At 34.0% G+C, this 25,150-nt stretch overlaps 1 protein-coding gene across 3 annotated transcripts in view; it reads right to left on the bottom strand.

The window, feature by feature from the left end:
• Window positions 1-3,524: 3,524 nt before the first annotated feature.
• The window catches only part of Adgrb3 (adhesion G protein-coupled receptor B3), a 673,514-nt gene continuing 651,888 nt past the window's right edge, over window positions 3,525-25,150 (bottom strand). For all 3 annotated transcript variants that reach the window (XM_015487894.2, XM_015487895.2, XM_048805610.1), the window contains 3 exons: window positions 19,681-19,716; window positions 10,653-10,757; window positions 3,525-4,614 (listed from right to left, as the gene is read on the bottom strand). In XM_015487894.2, the coding sequence (XP_015343380.1) occupies window positions 4,426-4,614; window positions 10,653-10,757; window positions 19,681-19,716 (330 nt within the window). In that variant the 3' untranslated portion in view covers window positions 3,525-4,425. The remainder of the gene's footprint in view (window positions 4,615-10,652; window positions 10,758-19,680; window positions 19,717-25,150) is intronic.

The raw sequence follows: 25,150 nt of genomic DNA, 5'->3' as shown, positions 1-25,150 counted from the left end.
GTCTTAATTTCTTTACTTGTGATAAGGCTGAGCCTATGTGTGGTTTCATCGTATCATGTCTGCAGTCATCTTGAAACATAACCACCATGATGGCCCCAGTTTAACCCTTGGCAGTTTTTCCTGCATAGTTTACCAGAAAACACTTAAGTACACAAAACCATTAGAGTGGTACGTGGATCCTGGCACCAAGCATGTGCTGACTCTTTGATATTAGCTTAAGACAAGGCATTCTGTCTAGCATGAAATCACTTTTGTCCTGACCAAAATATATGTCACTCCTTCTGACCCAAATTGCGGGGATCCACTTGGTGTTGCTGTCACTTGGCACCAAAAGTGTCTTGAAAGTCTGCCAAAAAAATTGCATGCTGTGCAATTGCAATCCTGTATCTGTTTTTATTTTTTTGTTTCTTGGGGCCAGTTTTCATACACTAGAATTGTATAATTCTGAAAACACTACGCTTTTGGGAAACAGCAAATGTCAAGAAATCCTCTCGCCCTTTTGAATGCTAGAGACTTGATTACTGCAAAGAATCACCCTTTAATATTTATTAGATAAGCCTCATGGATGAACTTGTTTACAAACACCATGACAAGGTCAGATGGAGACCCTAAAACTTTCTATCCTTTGTCCCAGAAATTAGTAGCTGAACCATATGCCCACACTCACAAATCTGAACAAAATACTTGATAGCTTGACAGCACGTTAGCTGCGCTCCTTGCTTTCCCCAGCACTCTGAACTTCGTACCGTCCTTGAGTTTAAACAAGTACTGGGAGCTTAACCAAGAACTAGGAGGTAGAGCAACCTCTCCTGACCCACCTCTCAGAATGGACTGACCACAAAGAAAGACATTCCCCTTCAATGCCCTGATCACACCACTTCTTTGCCCCATGTGTACACCCCTAGCTCTTTCTAGTCTTCTTTACTACTCCATATCAAAGAAAAGTTATTTCTGCCTGACCTCTGAGATACTTATAGATCCTGTAATTGGAGCATATTCTCCTTTCAAATAATAACCTTTCTTCCATTACAATAATCCTTTCAAATAAAGTCTCTTCCTCCTTAAGTCTGGATTTTATTTTACTTGACACATGAAAATTATTGTCATTTTCATTGATTCCCAGGTTTTCTCCCTTTTCCGTATTCTTTGGTTCTTGGTTCTGAAATCTCTCTTCTACCATCCCAGTTGCAAACCTGACTATAGAATCACCTCACAGGCAAGATGATTTTGTCACCACGGAAAACTTTATATACAAGTTAATATTAGTTTCATGTTTTTCATTGACATATTAAAAATTTATAGGAGTTGATTAATTGATGTTGACATGAATAATTTTGGAAAACTAAAACCTGATAAAGTTATTCTAAAAAACTGAGGATGATTTGGAATTTTTGAACTAAACTTTTTGAAGTAGAGTTTTATTAGTTGTGAAGTTTTAAATTTGTAGTTATATGTTTTTACAGAGAGTTTAAAAACAATCTAAAAATGCAAGTTGGCCTAGGTCTCCAGTTTCCTGTTCCTTTTTTGCAAGTGCAAATAAAACCACACAATGGACTATAGAAATAGGTCTACTTAGGCTCACCTGTTATTCTGTATAGGCCACACTTTTCTGCTACAATTACTGGCCTCACCACCCCTATGACAACTGGTGTGTGTTTCCAGTTTTAGGCCTCCACTTCTTGCCTGAAAAAATCTCCATGGAATTTTATAAATTTGTGTTAGGGACCTAATAATCCAGAAGGAATGAGTGGAAATGCCAGGATGTCATGGAAATAATCATAGATTAGGAATGAGGCTCTTGTATTGGTTCCGTTATCTATTTATGGTCATCTTCAGTAAGTCACTTAACCTCTTTTGAGCCTCCATTCTTTAGGATAATTAATTTCTACCTCACATATTAATCCTAAGGACACAAAGAGGTAATATATGATAATAAGCATTTATAAATTCTTAAATAATATCATTGCTTGTTTCACAGGTGTCTTAAATATCTAATAGGTTATAAGCCACCTAAAACAGAGTTCCTATAGTACCCTAAATATTTAACATAGGAATAAATAAATGACAGTTGCTTAATAAGTGCTTTCAAGTATGTGACTTGGTATGTATGACTGTAAACAACATTAAATAAATTCCACAAATAATTCAACATATATTTATTGTGTGAACATAATTGTGCTAGCTCCCTTAAGAAACACAATGGACCAGACATGAATTTTGCCCTCTAAGCACTTACAGTCCATCAGAGGATATCAGAAATTTGTATATGATAGTAGATTTTTAAAGCTCTAACCAAGGTACAGATGCAGTGCCATAGAGTTCCCAGGAGAAATTATTTTGAGCTTGAAAAATTCTGAAGAATGGGCTGGGGTTGTGTCTCAGTGGTAGAGTGCTTGCCTAGCATGTGTGAGACACTGGATTCAATTCAGCACAGCATATAAATAAATGAATAAAATAAAGGTCTATTAACATCTGATATATNGATTTTATAATTTGTAATGAATGACTCCATGTATAGTATGCATTCACAGCTATAGGTTACTGACATGAAAAGAGCAGTATGAATTTAAATATACATACATATATACACACGCATACACACAGATAATATATATGTGTGTATGTTTGTGTATATATATATATATATATATGTATTATATATATGGACAGAGAAATTTATTAAATATTATTTCTATCATCAAAAAGTCATCTTAGAAATTCAATAGGCTATACAATTATATTATAATTAGCACGAACTTTATTTTATTGAAAAATCAGTCTTTAGTTATACTATTTTTTGCATAATGATGTCACTTTATTTTTAAAATCTGATTAAAAATATACTTTTAACATCTTGACACTGAGAACATGGTAAGGATCTGACAGCTCAGCCTGAGCCGTGTGGATTTTAAGGCTCCAGCTCAGAGGCGCACTTGAGTGTTGAAGCACCATCATCTGCCTTACAACCTGAGTGCGGGTCCCCAAGGTCACCAGGAGCAGGAACTGACCCACAGGAGTTTCATACACCACAGACCACACAGCTCAGGCTTATCTGAAAGCTAATCCAAATACACATTCCAGTCTCCCTTCCACCCTTTCTTGCTCCAGACCGAAGAGCACAATCTCCAGCCATTGAAAGGACCAGGAAATTGCCCAAGCCCTTCCCACTACATCTTGTTTAATGTGTCTCAGAGGGAGCAAGAAACATCAGCAGCACAGCTCTTATATGAGAGAGGATACTGGGGACTGTGCAGTTGGCTCACCTCAGGCTTCCCACTTTCAAACCAGAGGTAAATTGTTTCATCAGATTCACCCGCGCCCTTTCTGATTCTGCTAGAGAATATACAGATAAGATTGTTTTAAAATCCTGAATAAGTTCAATTCTATGCTGTGAAGAACTGTAGTATGAGTAGCTTCTTCCATGAAACATGCAGCAAACTTAATTACTTAAAACATTTTTCCCTGTATTATTTTCTGTATTGTAACTTCCTGTTTTTTACTAGTTGTCTTTTTTTCCCCACAAGATAGGAAAAAAACCCCATATTTATGTAAGAGTATGATGGCAGCAGATTTCTGACAAGTCCCATTTACATGGTACATTGTTCCAAAGGGTGTTTAAGTAGAAAATACAGAAACACTATACAAACCTATTATTACATTTGAGAAATCATTAGCCTCAAAGGAGTAATAACGGTATGCTATTAAAACTGTGAATACATTTTCAGTATCTGTATTGAAAAAAAAAAACTTTATAAATATGTAAATTTTTGTTCAACAAATCCAAAATAAAATGCACTAAAAAACTGATATGTAGACAAAAGTTTATTTACACCATACAACATTTTAAATATTTTATACACAGCTGCAGCAGAGAAAGCTACTCAGAGCTTTCTAGAGAAAACTGCAATAATAAAGATGTGAAATATATTATTCATATAAAAGTGAGATTATTACTTTATTGCATTTAAAGCAATGAAGAATGTAGCTCAACAAACATTCATTTAATGACAAAAACTTTGCTTTTATATTATAAAGTAAAAAGTGTAGTAATGGCCAAACAGACTGTTATAAACTTTAAAAACTGCATAAATATATACATTGTGCTTCATGGTGAAGTTTTTTGAAAACTAAACCATATGAAGCGGTTACAACATGAATCGTTGCTTGAGGTTTATCTATAAAGATTACCTTACAAATCCATTCCACAGGTACTTACAACACAGGATGGTCAGAACTGTACACCTGGTGTCTCTCCACTAGCCTGACTAGTGAGGAATTACCATAGGAAAACACCACTGACGTTTGGCACATGAAGGTCCTGACACAGGATAGTCACATTGTCCAGATAGAAATGTCAGGCTTCCCAAGTCTTAAGGGTCAGTGCATTAGGTTATTGTGTCTTTGCCTCAGTTCATTTTGATTTTGTTAAACTTCTGTTTGAAAGTCACCTTCTTGCACATCCAGAGGCAAATTCAGACACTTCTCCCACTCTGCTGGCCTCAGTTCCAAAGCATCCTTGGCTTCTGTGTCTAAGACATTGATTGTGGTGTAATGTTGGTATTCACTGGGGTTTTTGAAAGTTTCCCATGGATTCTTGTTTGGTGCTGGGTTTTCCTGTTGAGAAAAGAGAGCCGTTTATTTGATGATTAACACTGCAACTTACTGAAGTTTTCAGAAAGAGGACATGTTTGTAATCTTAATTTAGTTTATATTATTCAGAGATGATTTGAAATTATCCAACTACAGGAGATAGTTTTGATATAAGTTTTCATCTTCTTTAAGTTATCCTACAACATGTCAGGAGTTAGAGGAAGTGAATAATACTACAGAAGGCAAAGTAGATGGTATTTCAATTTGAGTATAATGTGAAAGAAATGTCAGTATGACTATATGTTTGAGAAGGAAACACAGGATTCTTCTCTTTTAATAGTACCATTTCATGAAAAATGTATCCAGCAATACAAGGGGTCTTTCAAAATGCCTATAAACCATTATTCCTTATTATTTTTTATAGTATATGCCTATATATTTTCCAAGACTCAAGATTTGCCCAATTATGACTTCACTCAGAGTTCCATCCTATAGATGTTTAATACATAAACAAATAGACTCCTTTTAGGTTCTTTTGACCAATATTCTGCTAAAATTAACAATGACTTAGCTTTATTTTAAGTAAGTGTTGCTTAAAGATTTCTGCAAAGCAGGAGAATCTGAATAAGCTGAGAATCATCAAAGAACAAGAAGAAAATCATGATTAAAAGCTTTTTAGAAAAAAAACCTAAAACATGAAAACAACAGTGGGTAATTTGATGGACACTCAATTATGTAGAATATTGATTAAAGCTGAATTTATTGTTGCAAGAGAACATGTCAAGTAAAAGTTGTCACTTCTACATGAGTCCAGGTTTTAATTCAATAGAGATTTACTGAAATTAATCATTTTTCATGACAATTTAACTCTACTTCACTAAATAATCTTTCTACTTTTAATTTTATCCCAACAAAATCTATCAAGCTCTAAAAGAATTTCTCTCTTAAAAAACACTACCCTTTAACTTCTATTATCCCTTTATTTCTATTCTTCAAGATTATTAAAATGGTTTTAAAAGTCTACCATTCTAATTGTATTCTCATTTTTCACTACAAAACATTATGTCTAATGAAAATATCAGTTCTTGCATGAGTCCATCCCCCTCTCACAAAATCTGATCTTTAGCTTATTATAGTCACTTACCAAAAGATACATAAAATAGGTTCTTGAATTGCTATCAGGGTTCTGCTTGGCATATTATGCATCTCAAGCTATGCATAAGAGATACGGTTTATAGAAATAGTTATCATAACTAGATATTAAATCACTAAATTCCTTAATAACTTAGATGTTTTCAAGACTTATTCTTATTTATGAGGACATAGAAGAAGAGATAGTTAATAGTAAAGATCTAATAAAAAGTTAACTTTTAGGATCTATGCAAGGGATTAATTCTGCTTTAGTCTAGTATCCTAAAGACTCATGAATTTGTAGCTCTCTCTTCCTATCTTTCCTTTCTCCTTTCTCTCCCTGTCTGCTTCCTTTCACCTAAAATTTATTTATAAGTTGCTCTGCATAGGATATCATATGAAGCACTAGAGAGGATAAAGTGATAAATCAAGTATGTAAAAGCATTATGGTTCACAGGGAATTTAAGATTTAGAGCCTGATATATACAGGTCCAAGTTCCAGTTCTTCCACTTCAAAAGAATTAACTGAACAATTGATTCAACTTTTCTGAACCTTGGCTTGAATATCTACAAACAGAGATATGCTTTGTATTGTGGACCAAAGGAGTTGGCAAAATGTGTGGATCAACACCTACTTTGTGGGTATGCAAGAATTTGTTAAGCAGTGATAGAGCATAGAATAATGCCTGGAGAACTCAAATCTTCACTACTTCATAATCATACTTATAATGAAAGGTATTTATAGTTAAATGAAAGTATACAATATATATATTTTTAAAAATTATATATATATATATATATATATATACATATATATGTATATATATATACATATATATGTATATATATATATATTTTTTTTTTTCAGAAAAAGTGTTATGGGCTTCCAAAGGCAGGTATAGAGAGGCTTCCTTTTATGGGAAGTGCATAATCCTTCCTGAGGAGAGTGACCTTTGGGCTGGCACCAAAGGGGTTCACCATGAAGACATGTGTGTGGTTGGAGGTCTTGTGGTTGAACAGGTGTACTAGGAAATAAAAATTCAGAGCATGTAGAGATATGAAAACAGTGTCCTGTTTATTTTAGTTGGAATGAGAAAGAATAGAAGAAGAAGAAAAAAAGGCATTAGGTAAACTGGAAGCCAGTTCATAAGAGATTTTGACTGTCAGGCGATTCAATTTGGAATTTATTTTGTAAGCAATAGGAAATCATTGAAGGTTTGAGAGCAATATGTGACCTGAATCATCAATCATCAACTGAAAGATTCACAGAGATGAATTCTGCTGAATCAAGTTCACAGAGTGAGCCTAGCTACCTTAGATAAGAGCTGTTTTAAGATAAGTTTGACAGAAGGTCCAATTAGTTCAACCCAGAAAGCATTTGAGGTATATAAAGTGCGAGTTTGTTTGCTTGGAAAACATGGGCTCCATTATGTTCTGAACCAATGTTGTTTCCTTTTTTATATTTTAAAGATCAAGCTCCAGGGATACATGAACTAAGGTGGCTAATTTTAAGCTCTGTCAGAATATCTACATTCTATTTCAAAGAGTGTTATTGTCAGTATGTGACCTAATATGTTTTTGAGAGGTCTATCAGCATGTAAGAAATTAATAGGGCATTATGTAAAAATGTGGATGTGTAACCGATGTGATTCTGCAATCTGTATTTGGGGTAAAATTGGGAGTTCATAACCAACTTGAATCTATTGTATGAAATATGATATGTCAATAGCTTTATAATGTTTTGAACAACCAATAAAAAAAATAAATAAAAAAAAAGAAATTAATATTTAAGGTTGATTTTCTTGAACATCTCCTTTGGCCTACCAAGGCACTCCCAACTTCTCTATGGTTTTCATCATCTTTTATAACTTTTGGATACCCTTTAAGCCAGAAGACCCTATCCTTTAAAGGTGAAGAGCTACCACATCCAGCAGCCAGGGTAGGGACAGGACCCACAGGGAGTGGTAAGGAGCTGGTGGTCAGAGGATGATGCCCACAAGCTACTCATCTTCCTACATGTTGGGTGTGATACAAGGCAACCTGTAGACTTTCATAAAAAGAAGGGCAACACTCCCAATGGGTCCCACTTAACGACAAACTGTGCAGTAGCCTGAAGGGATCATTGCATTTGACAGGGAGGGGATGCCAAGGCCAGGAAAGGCCTCAATGGATGCTGGAATCCAATGATAGAAAATCCAAGCAGTTAGTCTAAGTTCCTGAATTCATGCAGCTGTTTGTTTGTTTTGAGCCCAGATACAGAATGGAGATGTAGTTAAACTGGTGTGTTAAAAGGGTAATAATTATAAATTCACTATAAACCAGCGTGCAAGAAGCTTTCAAAAATGCTATTTCTCTTAGGATGCATCCAGAGAAATAGAGTATTAAATGCATATGAGAATTCAAAGCCACCCCCAAATATGATAGGGCTGCCCAGCATTCCCCATGATTCATTGGTATAGAAGCATGTGAGCTGTTCTCTTGGGGTAAGTCCCTCCTTCTCTTCACCCATCCTTTTCAATTTTACTCCTTCTTCCTTCTTCCTTCCTTTTTTCCTTCATTCCTTCCTTTTCCTCCTTATTTCCTTCCTTCCTTCTTTCAATCCACCAGTATTTGAGGACAAAGTTAAAGAAAGTATGAGCATTTTGTAAGAAGGAAAGTTAGGAGGAGCTATTTGGGGAGAAGAGATTTTGACAGTGAATGGTTTGTAAGATGCACTCAAGGTAAAAAAGAGTTTCATTTCTTTGAACAGTACCTCTTCTTTTGTAATGTTCTTTAAATGTTTTCCTGCCTAGAAACAAGAAAATGACTAAATGGTATTTTGGTTTCCCTTTGATTCCCCAAATTCTATTGTTTTACATAATTAGCATCATTTGTAGTGGTAGGCAGGTGTGAATCAGCAGCCTTCTCCTCCCCAAAAAAGGAAAAACACTTTGAGATTTAAAAAAAAATGTTTTTCTCCACTCAATGACGCAATTTTTCATTAGCAGTGTGGCACTACAAATTATGTGACTGAGGTAAAGATAATGAACTCACATGTTCATTATTAATCAAAACTGAATAAGGAACTCGTTTTGTGTTCTCAGATATTTGGGACAATATTCAAGCAGCAAAGACAACTCCATCCTTCCTTGCTCCCAACCTCCCAAATGGTAAATATTTATAAATCTCTTTTAGAAATGGCATGCTGCTGCAGAGATGTGGTGTAATTAGTAGACTATTTTGGTTGTCAGGAAACTGAGATACAGATATTTGTGCCATTAATGATTTAATAACCAGACCGTACAACAAGGGGAAATTACAATCATATTATAGCAGTCAGCCAGCTGTATCTGTTGCATAAGCCTTTCAGATTCGTAAACATAACCCTCCCCTTTTTTTTCCCCAACAAAACAAATGAAGTTTCTTCAATTTATTTCAATGTTAGCTTTCAGTATTTGAAAATGAGTCGCTAATGTGTTGAGGTCTAATATCAATGGTGTGATTCTCATTTGCCCGCTAGCTAAAAATTGATGGCTTAATATTAGAAGAAGTAGATGAGAAAGAACCCCTCATTTACACAGGAAGTATCTTCTATATGCCTAGCATTGTGTTGGTGATAACAAATAATGCAACAACGCATTTTCTGCTTTAGGGAAGAAAATAGATTGGTATATACATGGACTATTTAGAGACCAATTAAGAGTTAAAGTGTATGGTATTTTTATAACCTTCATTTAACAAGCACAGATTGAGCTATCATAGCTATGCAATAAATCTACAGCAACCATTTACTGATAACATACCATAACCAGCATCATACTAGTACTGAGAGAAATAAAAAATAAAACATAAATGTACATGGCTTTTTTTTCTATCCATCTTTTCCCAAGCTAACTTCACTAATCAGGATTCTAAAGTCATGACTCATAAAATATGAATGGAAGGATCACTAGACTGAGAGTGTAATCAAACACCACGTACTTTAGAACTATATGTGTTACAGCTATACTATAGATAATATATTATCTATATTGTCTCAGACAGATACATGGGAGAGGGAGAAGGAGAGAAAAAGGTGAGCAGAGGTCTCAAAGAGAAGGATTGCCCAAGTTTAGAACTGCAAAGAGTGGACACAGAGCACCACATCTGAAGTGAAGAAGAGTTGGTGTGCAATGGCTGTCCAAGCCTCCTCTTAGAGCTGAGCCTCAGCTTCCTCACCTGTAAGGTGTAGCTTGCTCTTGAAAGCTTTATGAGGATTAAAAGACTACATATTACTACTGTTTTCCATCCTCTATTTAGGAAAAGGAAATTGAGGTTTAGAAACTTGAGTTCTGCAACTTGCTCAGATAGTGGTTGCACTTTCAACTTGTTTTCTGATTTCTAGAGAACTGGTCCAGCGCACTTAAAAATAACTATGAAATCTTCTATAAAGCCATGCACATAGTAATTGCACAGTGTTATTTTATTTGATGAAGTCCTATGTTGAGATTGTAATAAGTGAGAAGAGAATTGTTACAATTAACAACCAATATCCCTGATATTGATGTGTGTCCTAAATCCCTACCACAGAACAAGTGAATCTCCTGAAGACAAAAACCTACCATCCTGGTTTGAGGTAACAACTCATATTTATGAGATTATCACATTTTAGGCCCTTAAAATGGCAGACATTAAAATGAAAATGGAAAATTGGTTGTTTGGCTACATTTTTATAAAATGAATTACCTGAACTCTGATGAAGACAATGCTTTGTTGATATACAACTAATATTCTGGCATTCCTAATTTGAATCTTAGTGACATTTTCAAAGTACATTTGGGGACTTTATCATTATTCTCATGCACAACTCTTGTGTGCCCAGCAGGATTAGGCACCCCTGGAGGCCAACGAGCCTACCAGCAGCCTATGTCCACCGGCATGCACCAGGCTCCCACCAAGCAGAGTATACTCACCAGACTGCTTGTATTTGGTATATCCCGAAATCTGTCCAAAGTTTGAAATTTCTGATTCAGCTCCTGAAACAGTTCCATGTGCCTCTTCCTTGTATGCATGACCTTCTGCAAAAGAAAACAGGATGGCTCTCATTCCCAATTTGATTTATATATTTTAAAAAACTAATATTTTTGATTGAATAATAGGGAAAGCAAGTTCAGCAGGAACCAGGAATCCCAATGAATGCCACAAATGCAAATGACTTGCACCAAATCCTTATATCCAGCATTTTTGAAAAGGAAGAAATGTTTTTTTCTTCCATTTACAAGATTACCCAAAATAGTTTTTCTTGTGGGTGCATTAAAAATGTAACAGTCTTTCCTGTGTGAGATTTTCATCACTCAAAAGTTAAATCTGTTTCACAAAAATTGCTACAATATTTAAAAGATGTTTAAAATTTGGACTTGTAAAGCACCTGAGTCTCTGATGTTTGTCATGGGAAATATTACTTTTTTATGTTTTATTTTTATAAACACTAAAATCCTAGCTGGCTGTACTAAAGGGGGAGCAAAATCCCAGGCCCTGCCATTAAGGCTGACTCAAAGCACTAAAGTGTCTGAAATATATGTAGGATCTAAAACCTTGCATTTTCCATGTGAATAATGATTGAGCTTTGCAGAAGGAAAATCTGACCCATAGGTTTCATATATTTGTATATGAGATGGCACAGAATCTTAACAATTAAGGTTCAGAACATAAATTATATGGTTGATGAACTTCTAAAATCACTAATATATTGACACCCTCAATCTCTGGTTCTCTCAACTTCATTATAACTAGAAAATGGAATCATAAATAAAAATTACTTGGGGTAAGTATCATGGGCTGAATCTTTTTCTATTATGGAGCATTTAAAAGAGTACTAACAAGGAAGACTTAGATAATAAATTCCTTCTAATCACAAGTGTTATTTAAAAAAAGAAAATAACTTCCTCAATTTTGATTTTTAAGTTATAAATCAAACTTGGTGAGTCTCCAAGATTATGCCTTCATGTTTGTATAAGATTTTACAGATTCTTAAAGCATATGTATCACAACTCACCATTTGCTCATATGGTTTGCACAGGTATATTATATCCATGAATAAACTATGATTTGAACATTTGGTCCATTGTTTTAATTAGCAAATATTTTCAAAGTAGGAATTTGTTTTGAAAAAGAAATATATCTTTGGGGAAAGATCTGTAATGCTTAATTTTCTTCCAAAAAGACACTTTACTTCCTTGAGGGGAAAAAAAGGCATAGAGAAAGGCAAATTCAATCTTTAATATATTACAAAAGCCTATTCTCTCCAATGCAAATTTTAATTTTCTATATTTAATGAATATGTATCTAGGTCATTCACTGTTAGGCTAATTTCTTCTATTTTTACTAGCCTATTTTTATGGGAGAGAATTCTGCCATTTTGTGTCCTACAATAACCAGTTTCCATCTTTGCTTCTCTTAGGGCTCGGAGTTGGCTGTTGAATCAGTTGGTTGAGGATGAGAACATGGCAACATTACTCATGATGAGAACATGAAACATAGAAAGCAATTACAGAGTGATTAACTTCCCATCAGTTTTAAAGAGAATACATGAAACAGATTTGCAGGATTTACAGAGAAAAACACCAGGCAAACATAATTTGACTAGTGATGACTGATGGAGATTTATGAGAGGGAGGATTTACATAAGCAACTCAATGGAGGGATTTTGAGGACCATGTAGCTGGCAAATGTAATTCAGTACATTCTGTCCTTGGGGAGACAAGTACTTCCATGTAGTACCAAGTCCTAAGACACTTATTAAAATGTGGATTTGTTTCACAAGGAATACTTTACAAAGAAAAACAAAACAAAACAAAATAAAAAATGCTGTTAGAATACTGGCTCTGCCTCTAAAAACTCTCATTTTCATAGTAATGAGTATTACAACACAGTTATTTTCTTCTACAGTGCAGTATGAGTGACATCATACCACTGATATTTCTCTAGGCATATTTCATTCTGTTGTTTTTTTATATATATATTTACAAATACCACATATTATGCTAGATTCTAGGTTAATGATAATGAAAAACATTTGATTGAGTTACTGTCCTCTAGTACCTAGTAGTAGTAGCTGAATGGAAGGAATAGGCATTAATTGCATAATAATTCGAAAAATAGAAATTTATAATCATGTTGAAGAAATTATGGTGATACACTGAGAGTAAGTTATAGAGGAATTTGTTAAGATGAATGCAAATAAAGCACATTTAAATTGAAAATCCTCAAATTAGTTATTCCCGTGATCTTATTTGCCTATTTTCTCTTCCATTTTCTTGAATTCAGAGGATTTCTAATCCAATTTTCAATCCTATGCCTGAATTTCCTCTCCTCACTGAGATCTTTACTTTTCAAAGACAAAAAAATTCATTTTCTTCTGAGCTCTGATACCAAAGGCACAGCACCTTTATTTTGAGATAGGCATCTGATGATTTTCTTCTGTGCAGTCTCCATTTATCTGTCAACATATGAGAGCATCCTGTCTTTGTTTTGGGAACTCTCTCTTCCCATGTTGCTGGAAATGTCAATCAAATTCCCTACTTTTCCCTGAGCAAGAGTTGAATTATTCCATATCTTTCCAATAGAGTTCTCTGTTAGACAAATATCTTTTCATGTTTCTTATAATCAAATGCCTCTATTATGTAAAGCATGTTTAAGAAGCAAAACAAAGGTCAAATATGTCCCATTATAAAAGAAGTACATTAACTAATTGGAGATTTTGTGGTCATATTCTGATTGAATGAGCAGTATTTTATTCTGAATTGGATGGATTTTATTTTGAGGCATTGGATTAATAGTACATACTAAAAATATACAAGGAGAATCTAAAGTTATGGTAGTTACTAATATTATATAACCAAAATACATTTTAAAATATTTCACTTAGTTTCATGAAAACTATTCTGATAATAAAGCTCAAGAACCTTGAAATGATTATGAAAGCAAATGAAAAATTGGGATGCTGAAATATAGGGCTATTCCTACTTAGAAAAATTAATTGCAAATATATTCTCATGTCAGATAATCATTCTAATTTGAAACTGCAATTTTGATACTGCCAGAAATCACCATGATGGTCTGGCATGCTGGCAGAAGTATCATGTTATTACAGCCATTGACAGCTCACATCTCTGACATGGGCTCAGTTTGATTTTTCCATGCACAATTCCTACTTGTTTTTTGACTCAAGTCTTCTAGACTTCACAATGTGGAAGATGGCATTGATAAAAACACCACCTTCACAGTGAACATTGGAGAGTTTCTAACTCAGCAATATTCTGGGATTAAAGTTCAGCTGTGGTTTTTAGTTTTCACAAATATTGAAGTTTACTTCTTATTTATTCATTCCTATGAATTTTTACTTGTAGTACTCATGCCTTTGATGGTCTTTACCTAATTAGAAGTTTTCATGCTTGTAAATATATTGGTATATTTCCATGACTATTTTTGCATCTTTACTGACTGTAGGGTTTGTCAGTTTACTGTTTTTCTTTTTGTTTGTGTGACTTAAACATCCTGTTCCCCAAAGAAATTGACTTCTATGAAAAACCAATTTAGACTTGCTGTCTAAAATCATGTAATAATGTTAAAACTCAATAAATCTATTCTATTTAAATAAATAAAACCTATTCAGGTTTCTTTTGTTTTAATGCCCATGAAATACTTCTGTGATGAATCTTTTGTAAAAGATATGTGTGTAGTAATGTTCCTTTCCATTCAGATTAACATCATTCAACATTTTGTTTGAAGCTATGTGTGAACCCCTATCCCAATGACCCTTCAACCTATTGCAAAGAAATGTGCTCTCTGAACAGCTTATTTTATAGGACTTTGTTCTCTCAATTTATTTTTGTAAATCTAAAGAGGTAGTATTTATAACCCCTTAATTGTTGATATTAGAGAAAAAGTGGGAAGTTATGAAGCACATTAATATTTAGGATATAGTGTATGCCCTGAGCATATACTATATCCTAAGAACTCTCCTAGACCCTTTAAGTACCTGAAACATGCTAAGTCTGATGGCTCTGGATGCGAGCAAATTTATGTTGAGATCTAAGTTCTATCACTTTTAAGTTGTGTGTCCTGCAGTATGGAATCCAAACTTATTTATCAGCAGTTAAAGTAATCAGACTTACATTTCAGAGTTATTTTGAAGACTTAAACAAGGTTATAAAGCACTTACAACTGAACTATACAGATAAGAGCCACTTAAGAAATGGCAGCCATGATTATCTTTCTTAATTCTCACAATAACCCTGGGAGGTGGGAACCATTATCTCCACGTTAGTGAATGGGAAACTGAACCTCAAGGAGGCTATGGTTCCCAGACAAGGGGTGAGAGAGCTGAAATTCTTTCCTAAACCCAACTCAATTCCCTTTGCATGCTGCTATCTTATATGTATCTCATAGATTCGGAAAGTATCTTCTCTTAGGTTATTCAGGTTTGTGATTATGCCCTGTTCAGAAGGAAAATGATCTAGGGTGGTTTAGGTGCCCTCTGTAGTAAGCCCATATTTCCTACAGATGTTGAATACACTACAATTATCTCAGAGTATTGCAATATCCTATCTTGTCTCTGAACACATCATGGGCAATGACTTATTCATCTTTGTATCCCTGATTCCTAGCACAGTGTCTGGTATTCAGCAAATGCTTAACCAATATGAACTGAACAAATTAAATGACTGGGACAGCAAAAGTATACAGGGAAGAAATTGCCTGCAACATGTTAGGTTATTATAAATTTTGTCTTCTCTGTTTCTATCAAAGAGGTCTCCCCATTGGAAGGAGGGTTCATTTTAATGACTCCAGATAGGAGCCCTTTATCCTCATTCTGAGTCCAGAATTTTCCATACAAGTGCTTCATAAAAGATCTGTAGGTAGTCTTAGAACAAAGTGGTTAGAGGTTTCACATTTAAATTCAGGAGTATAAGTCATAGAGTTGGATTTAAGTCCAACTTAAAAGAGTTATTACTGTATATGAAGTTTTAGAAAACCCAGGGAAATCATTAAGAGAATGGTAGAGAATCTGTTAGGTGTAAACTTTAGAGTTTGAGGCCAGAAATCATGCTTATAGGAATTAGAAGCCAGTTTGGCTGGATTACTTTTTCCAGCTTTAGAATTTTATACATTTACTGCCATTGTCCATATCCATTAGGATAAATCTGTGATTATTTTTCTTCTTTATTGTTTTACATATAAACTCTCCAAGTGAGCTTTTGAAAACTGGTCTTAGATGAATGTCACAACTCACATGTAAGGAAGAAACACATTGAAGGAATTAAGCCTAATTCTTAAAGCTGTATTATAAGAGGGAGATGATTCATGTAACTTTCCTTGGCCAGAGTCCCAATGTGTCTGTAAGATGGAACCTGTACCCCATGAGCAATGCCCGACACTACAGGATCTATATTTCAAATATATTCATATATGAATAAATCTGTACCTAGGCCCTAACTAGACAAAGCGTCTATAAAAAATGAGTTGTATGTTTCATATTTTGTTATAGCTGATCAGGAGTATACTTGGTTGTAAGTACATAATTTTGTAGCTGTTTAAATTTAGTGATATAGAAAAGCTGGATATATTCTAGGCCTAAACTATTCAAAAATTTTGGTCTCCAAAAGTGTCTTCTGACAGTGCCTGATTGCTTAATGGAATGCACTTACTGCTGGGGGTCAGGCACAACAGGAAGGGACCTTTTGCCATCAAGTAGTTTTTTGAAATCTTAAAGTTTATATTTAGAAATTTATATATATATATATATATATATATATATATATATATATATANTATATATATATATATATATATATATATATATATATATATATATCTTTGATGCTATAGTTTATCTGTATTTGTAGTGCTCCCTAATTCTTTTTTTTATCTCCCTTCCATTCAGTGGAATTCAATGGAATGTGTTTCATGGTCTTTTACCCTATATTCAATTAAGGACTAAGTTCCATAGATTGTACCCCTATAGTATCCCTTCATCACTTTATTTTCCTGCCACCTCCAGGAAATAGATCTTCATTGCTGCTTCCCTAGATTTAACATTCCTAATTGGTATTTCAATTTCTTCTTTTTTCCTCTACCACAATCTGACCTCCCTATTACTAACATTCATATTCCTAAAGCCCAGATTATAGGAAAGCATTCCTTACTGAAAAGCAAAATTAAAAACAAAAAGCAAATGATAACAACAACAAAACCCAAGCAAAACAAAAAGTAATGAAAGGCTTAACAGCTTTGGGCAGCAGATTAGGTAAAAAAAAATCCTCCTTCCAAACCACAAGACATGGATTTTTTCCTTCCATAGACCCCATATCAGTGAATTTTGACTTGTTTCTTGATTATGTCACATAATGGCCAACCTCTGTTCTGTGTCTTTTCCTCCTCTGGATTTCTATTTGCTACTTCTGTCTCATTGAGTTATATTTAATTTAACTTGTTGAAGTCCAACATGGCTATCTTTGGAATGCCACATTTATGATTAACCATTTTCTATAATTGGTATAGTATTCAACAGCTTTTTGCTAAAGTAAACTAGATTGCAAAATAATTGCTTTTCATCAATTCAGTTTTATTTTTTTGTTATTCTCTGCTTGGAACAGAACATTTGGTCACAGAACATAGGAATATCACTACAGCATTTTCTGAATACTTCCCAGAAAGAATCTATGTTTCTCCATTTTACATACTAGTTCCCCTTTTGTTCTGTTTCCTCCAGAAGTGCTGTGTTGTCCTGGAGATTGGAGAGACAAAATGGCTTTTTTTTCTAGGTTTAACATTAACTAGTCATACAAGTTTAATTGTTATATGAGTTGTAACAAGATTATTATTATGTATACATTCTGTGGAGTATGTTAGGCTTAAAGCCTGAAGGGAAGATGCTTCCCGGAACCCAGGAGTCTGTCAGTGGCAAAATGTCTAAGTTGTTAACTATGGTAAAGCCTGCTGAGGGATGGGGTGTCAAGAATCTTGACATCTATTTGATTAATCAAGCCTAAATTTGGAGGGGGCCTTACGTACTTTCTCAAGGCTATCAACAAAACACAGATTGTATTAAAACTGAAATAGATTAATATGCATATATGAGTGTCTGGATAACCCAAGTAATATGTATAACCATGAGGCTCTAATAAAAAAGTCACCAGGATTTAAATATGGCAATAATTTTTCTGAACACAATCTATGAGAGATCCACCACATCCCTGCAATTTCAATTTAGATTAATAGGTGTAGCACTAAGTAGCTGGCACAGAAAGAGAAGTGCTTCGGAATTCCCCCCCCCAAGTTTTCATGCAATAACTAGGAATTGAAGAGCTATAGAAAATGTCAGGGTTCTTGTGTTTCATGTTTTCTCTATTATTTGCAAATATTTTGTTAATACTGTGGTTTTATGTGTGGAATTTGGCCATAGAAAGAAGTATCAGCTTAAGGAAGCTGCTAACAGTTGCCATAGAGAATAGACAAAAAAAGAATGGTTTTTTTCTGATGCTCCCAGGGACAGTATGATTAGATTTCTTTTCAGTTTTTGTGATTATGTAACTTTGGTTGGTTGCTCTGAAGCTTAATTTTAGATCTAGATTTACTGTATTTTGTCATTAATGATTAGTGGGTTAATTTGCACCTCTTTTCCTTTGAATTAATAACAATTTATTGCTTTCATAAATATATATGTATATATAATATAAACACTCTACATGTTTTTATATATTTATATATGAACATATATAAATGTATGTATATATCCAGTCCTCTATTTTGGGCTTCCTAAATTCCAAAGAATTAATACAAAAAAGCCTGAAAATATCTGTTCATTAAAAGGCACTAAAGACTCTAAAGGTAAGGATTGTTGAATAATTTTTATTTAAATTTGTAGTCTTAGTATTTTATGCTAATAATTTAGAATACAATAAAATATATAGTCTGAATTATAACTGGAAAAAATTTTTTCTTGGACCCTCTTTAGGGTAAAACCATTGTCATCCTTCTAGTAAATAATAAAAGGTTAAGTGTTTATACATTATATGTCATACAATTTGTACTTTCTACATTGTAGAGCTATAACATTCATCTATCTAAACAAAATGATTAAATTAGGAGCTTTCATGTTCTAGAAAGCTTATGTAATTTTACAAATATCAGTTAAGAGAATTGAGTTCTACATATGCATCACAAGGGTACAAATATGCTTGAGAAATTTATATTATATCCAATTATGTCAGCAGGCTATGAATCATATCCAATTATCAAGATGCATAAGTGCATTTTATGTGATGCTTAAACATCATTAATTTTGTGCTTAGCATAAGCTGCTTAAATAGTATGATTTTAGTAACTTGTAGCATCAATATTGCAGCATCAATATAAATTCAATGTAAATTGGAAAATGAAAATCTTCATCTTGTTTATATCTGTGAAAAGACATTTGCTAAACACAGGAGCACATTGAACTGATGCTTGCTCTTGGAAAAATGAATCTGAATGCACCACAGAGAAACTAAATAGTAGTAATCAGAACACAAAGCAAATGAGTCCCAGAGAAACCTAAGCTAACCAACCTAAGCTCACAGGATCCTCCAGTTAGTTGCCAAGCTAAAACCAAAGAAATTGTCTCAAATATAAAAATCAGGAAACCAACATTCCTAACCCCCCAAAAAACGAATTGATCACGTTCAAATTCTATAATAAACTCACCACCTACCATTTACAAAATAGATAACTTGCTTATTTAGAAAAATGAAATTCAGTTTAGTATACTTAAAATAAAAAGAACATAAAAGTTTTTGTCTATAACTATCTCTATAGTATGGATTATAGTTAAAAACCTTGACTTATTTTATTAAATTTAGCAATACATCTACATACCTGCATAGATTAGTATGTTTAAATAATTACACATCAATTTTTAATTAAACAATTAAGATTTTAAAATAATTTGTAGAAACTTACCTCAAAGTCAAGGTCTGAATATCGTGATTTTCTTCTCTGTTAGTTAGGGATTTAAAAAAAGAGAGAGAACACCAGTAAAGTTATGCTTAATCATTGAATAAAATTAAAGTCGTTATTTTTAATAAAGATAATCCTGTTTCTTTGCTGTACAAATTTTCTTCACATAAGAAAAATTTTCAGATTTTTATGATTTCAAAATATTCCATCTATATCATTCCATTTTTACCTCAAACTTCCTTTAAAGTGATGAGTGTAATAGAATATATTTCATCTTGACTTTTTATTCCTAATTTTCACTAAGGAGAGATGTTTCCCATGAAAATTCACACAATCATTCAATCTTTAAAGAAAACTTTATTTCTACTACAGAAAAACTACAGAGAGGATTCAAAGTTGTATCAGAAAAATCATCTAGGTACCTCAAGACCCCCTCACCAACCAATATCCAGACTCCATTCACCAAATTCTATCTGGCTATCTAAGCCCTGAGTTCTGTGTAAATTTCATTCACACATTTCTCAGAATCTAATAGTCTTTCACAAGCAGAAAGTCCTTCTAATTGCTAATCCTTAGGAATTATTTATTTTAATTCATTGAAACAAAAAATATTCTATATCCCAGCAAAATATTCCAGTGTTCCTTTATGGCCCCAAATCTGTTAAATAGTCTCTGAATATAGTTATATATAGACATGAATTAATGAAATAAATTAATCAAGAAGAAAGTCTGATAAAATCAAGAAATATGATTAAAATGAAATTAATACAATCTCATGTGACGATATGATTTTCATGATGTGAGTAAAAGGAAGGTATTTGAAGCATCTACTCTAGGAAGCCCTAGTCCTAGTGTTCTTAGTAAGATTGATATACAGGGAGATGTCTGTTCCATGTGAAAAAAAAAAGCCTCCAAATTTTTAGAGAATATAATGAATTTCTAACATTCATTCTTTTTTTTTTAAGTTGGCTTTTTATTTCTTGGAGGAGTGGGATAAACATGGGAAAATTTAATAAGAATTTAAAACAAATAATAATCAAACTGTGGAAAAACATGTAAATCTTTTAGCAAAATTATGCTTTATTTTTCTCCCTGTTCCCATCTCAACACCTATAATCTTAATTTCACTAACAAGGAATTATACTCAAGACAGGTGGGAGATCCTATTCTCTGTTCCAACTGTTGAGTGTTAGGAGAGGCAGGAAAATACTAGTGTCTTGTATTGAAAACTTTGACTGATTTTCTGCTGCTAGTTTAAAATTGTCATTATAAAACCAGAACTTTCCTGCGTAACCTACTCATTCAAAGTATATATCAACAGAAAGAAGATGATGTACCAAGAGCTTTTGTTTAAAAAAAGACCTGAAATAATTTTATTTAGGTAAAACTGTTGAAGATTATAATCCAGCCTTCAGAATGTTACCAAAGGAAAAAAAAACTGAACAAAAATTGCTTTATTAAATGGAAACCCAGCATGTTGATCTCACTTGCTCCTTTCCTCCAACAGCACCCTACCCTTGACTGGTGACATCCTGGAAGAAGAAAATGTGTGGGTAGGCATTTAACCCTGCCTTCTTTGCCATCTCCCTGCCTCTATTGTTATCTAACTGTGCTGTAGAAAAATCAGGCTCCAACATCCTGCACCACACTTTGCTGCGATATGCTAGACTAAATGTCAGTGTTTCCATGCCTATCTTGGATGCTTTGCCTTCTTGGCACTGTGACTCAGCAGGACATTTTTGTAAGTGTGCATTAAGCAAAATTCTTTCTTAATACAGCAAAATTCAATCATGAAAACACTCAGTTTCAAGCAATTATTATAAAACATTAGTCGTAGCTTTTTATTCCATTTGAAAATTAAATAGTGAAATATATATATTTTTTTAAAGAAGGGTTCATTAGCTAGAAGAATAAGAGGGCCTTCTGCTGCATGCATTGAGGGTTTCTCACTTGCCAAGGTGATAACAGCCATATGTTGTCCTGTTAGTTTCTGAATGCAAGGCCCTGTTGCCTAAGAACTGAAAATGCTGAGGCATACATGTTGCTAAAGGCTTCATGTTATAGAAGCAATAACAAAAGACAGCAACCTGGGAGAACACCAGAGAAAGATTCTGAGTGTAGATGTCACCTATGTCAATGTGAAATATGGAAACGAAAATGGATACTCCCCTACAAATAGCACTCGCGCACTCTCTCGCTCTCTCTCGCTCTCCTATTTAATTTTATTAAAATTAAATTCTAATATGAAGGTATAGCAGAACTGGCAGTTTTGAAGGATTAGGTCAAGGGATGAACAAATGAAGCAAAAAGATTTTAATCAAAAGAGCTTAAAGGTGGCGGGATGGTAGTGGATGTAAAATAAAGCAAAATGGACTTAGAAATTAGAGTGGGGGAAAATGTGTCTGATATTTAAAGTCCAAAGGAGATAAATATTTGAGTCATTTTATTCAGGTCCCTACAATACTGACTGAATGTTTCAACCTTTTGTAGTTTATAAAGTGCTTTCACACTTGAACATGTTAGCCACGCATTTTATGCATATGTAAAACTGAGGCCAGTAGAGTTAAAATAATTTTCCCACTTCATCTGGGTGGTTAGAAAATGAGCTGGGATTCTAAGGGAGATCTTCCAGCTGCAAGTTCAGCTTTTCCCCCATTATCTCTTATTTTCTCAGAGACACTAGATAATATTTTACTGCCAGATGACTTGTGCTCATTGTTCCTAGAACTCAACAATAATGGCATTTGAGAACCCAGGCAGTAAGGAATGATAGTAATAGGGCTGAGATGTTTTCTAACCTGAAGGCAAGGACAAACAGATCAGCTTTTGCATGTGTATTGCATTTTGAAGAATAAAAAGATCCGTTTGATATTCATTTCACAGGAAATCGGTGTTGAGTAAAATAACTTAAAAAATCATTTTAATATGATATGGGTTATGAGAAATGCTACAATGGTGAAGAGTAGCAGGCGTTTCCACTCTCAGATATGACTCTCCCATTGCAAAATCTAGCTTATCTTAAAGAAGTATCAGACCCTGGGAAATTGGTGGTGTAAGGAGAAACCAGAATGTCCACTTTTGTTTAGTCTTGGTCTATTTCCACATTTGGTATACAATGCAGCATTTCTGAAAGTCTTTCAAAGCACTTAGGTTTGCTGAAACTGTGAATAACTTTACATTGTTATTCAAATATTCTGAGCTCTGTGGAATGACATCATAAGGTACGAAAGTGGTTAGAAATAATGTTTAATGCAATTTAAAAATGAGAATCAACTATGAAAAGTGATTGTTATTGTTTTATATGAGGTGTACCCCAATAGTTCAATAGACAAAGTAAGAAGTTTTGGAGGAGAAATGATAGGGTTATAGCCTGAACCTAATCAGCAAATTAATCCCTGATGGGATTAAATGAGTGGTGACTGGAGGCTTGTGGGTGTGGTTCTTTGGGTGTGTGGCTATGGGGTATATAGTTTGTGTTTGTTAAGTAGAGATCTCTCTCTGCTTTCTGATCATCATGTGAGCTGCTTGCCTCTGTCATACTCTTCTGCTGTGTTCCTCCTCACCTTGAGCTCTGAGGAATGGAGCTGGCCTTCTAGACTGGGACCTCTGAAACTGCAAGCCCCCAAATAAACTTTTCCTCCTCTCCAATTGTTCTGGTCAGTCACAACAGCAAAAAAGGTGAATAAAACAGTGATCAAGCCATAACAATTTTTCTGATGTTGATAATTGAAAAAAAAAAGTTACATGTAAATTTCAAATAAGCCAGTGTAATATTAAAATATTTTATGAAGATATAATACATATTCTTGATTTCCCAAATAATTTGAAATAAGTAATCCTTTTTGTCTTAGTAGATGATGTTTCTTCTGTGCTGTTTCCTCTTCCTAATTTCCCACTTAAAACTCACCCCAACTTGTATTCTATTCTTAAGACTCCATTCAAACTTTTCTTGTCAAAGGTCGCTAATGAGCTCCATTTGGTCAAATACCAAGGTCAATTTTCCATCCTCATCTTATTAGACTCTCAGAAGTTTTTGAAAGTTAATCACTTCCTCATTAAAATACTCATCATCTCTCAGCTTTTGCTTTTTCTTTCTTCCCTTCTCTCATTTACTGCAGCTCATTTTCAAGTTCCTTTGTTGGCTCTTCCTCATTTTTCGGCTTTCTAAATGACAAATTTCTGAGTTCTTTATTATCTAATATTCTTCCTGGATAACACAATTCATCCCCAGGAACTCTACACTTGCAGTTTCTTTAGCCTAAAACATTACCTTACCCTCCAGTTCCTCATAAGTCATGCTTTTTCTCAAATAAGATTTCTTACTGCTTTATACTTCCAAAGACTTTACCTACTACCATGTCTAATGAAGTCTTTCCTTCACATTGCATGATCATAAAGGGATACAGCATAATGTTTTAAATTACTCTTTTTTAAAAATGGTTTGTTGGCTGTCTCTCTGTAGAGTTTATTCTCTCTCAGGGCTAGATCCATGTCTATCTTAGCCATTTATGTATCTTCAGCATCTAGCAGAGGGTATGGCACATTCATGAAATTATAATAGACCAATGATTTAAGGAGCTGAAATATGGCAGCCAGAAAAGTTCAAAAGAATGTGACTTTTTGCTCTTGTTTTGTTGTAGTTGCTTTTCTCAGGAATGTTCTCGTATAATTCAGGTAAGCAAATGGACTATATACACAAAGGAAAGCATTTCAAATAGATTGACGGACAGTCAAGAGAATCAAGACAGTTTACAGGAAGGCAAGCTTATCACTGGTAGAAGGGAGAAATTCTTTAGCATTATTTAAAAGTCAGAAAATACACCATAGTGTCAGGATACTCAGAGTAATACTTAGGGAGCACATGCAGAGAAGTAACTCAGCACTTCTAACCCTTGTAAAATGATGAATAATTTCTCAGAGGAAATGCTTCATTGTTTGTGTCAATGCAAATTAAGCTGGACAAGACACTAGAAGATTCACAGCAAGTAATAAATTCCACTGACTAATGAATGGCAATATGACCACTATTAAAAGTTTCTATTATGGGTGAGCAAAGAACTCACTCACAAGGAGAAAGCTTTGATAGCAAATTCATTAAAAATAGCTGTGGTAATGATTTCTGAAAGTAATTAGTTTTCTAAAATGATTTTTATTCAGGGTAATTTTGTTTGTATACCTATATAAAAGATAAAATTCCCTAATTCAGGAGCACAAACAAAGAAGTGAGAAAGGGAAAGCCTTCCTTTCATCAGACCTACATGAGAAAAATATAAAAAAGAAAAACTTGTTTCTGTCCATGGTCAGTTTTATAATGGTTTCTGTTAGTGACAGAGACTCCTGGTTCCCAAGTGAGGCCATAACATTTTGTCTAATATCCTGAATCGATTTAATACAGCGTTCAAGCTTCTTTGCAGAAATTCAGGGCATAATGGTAATGACATAATAATAACACAACCTTACATCTCAAGTGCTC

The sequence above is a fragment of the Marmota marmota genome, unplaced genomic scaffold (genome assembly GCF_001458135.2).
Source record: "Marmota marmota marmota unplaced genomic scaffold, marMar, whole genome shotgun sequence".
Lineage (NCBI taxonomy): Eukaryota > Metazoa > Chordata > Mammalia > Rodentia > Sciuridae > Marmota > Marmota marmota.
This window is presented reverse-complemented; position numbering and strand designations above follow the sequence as displayed.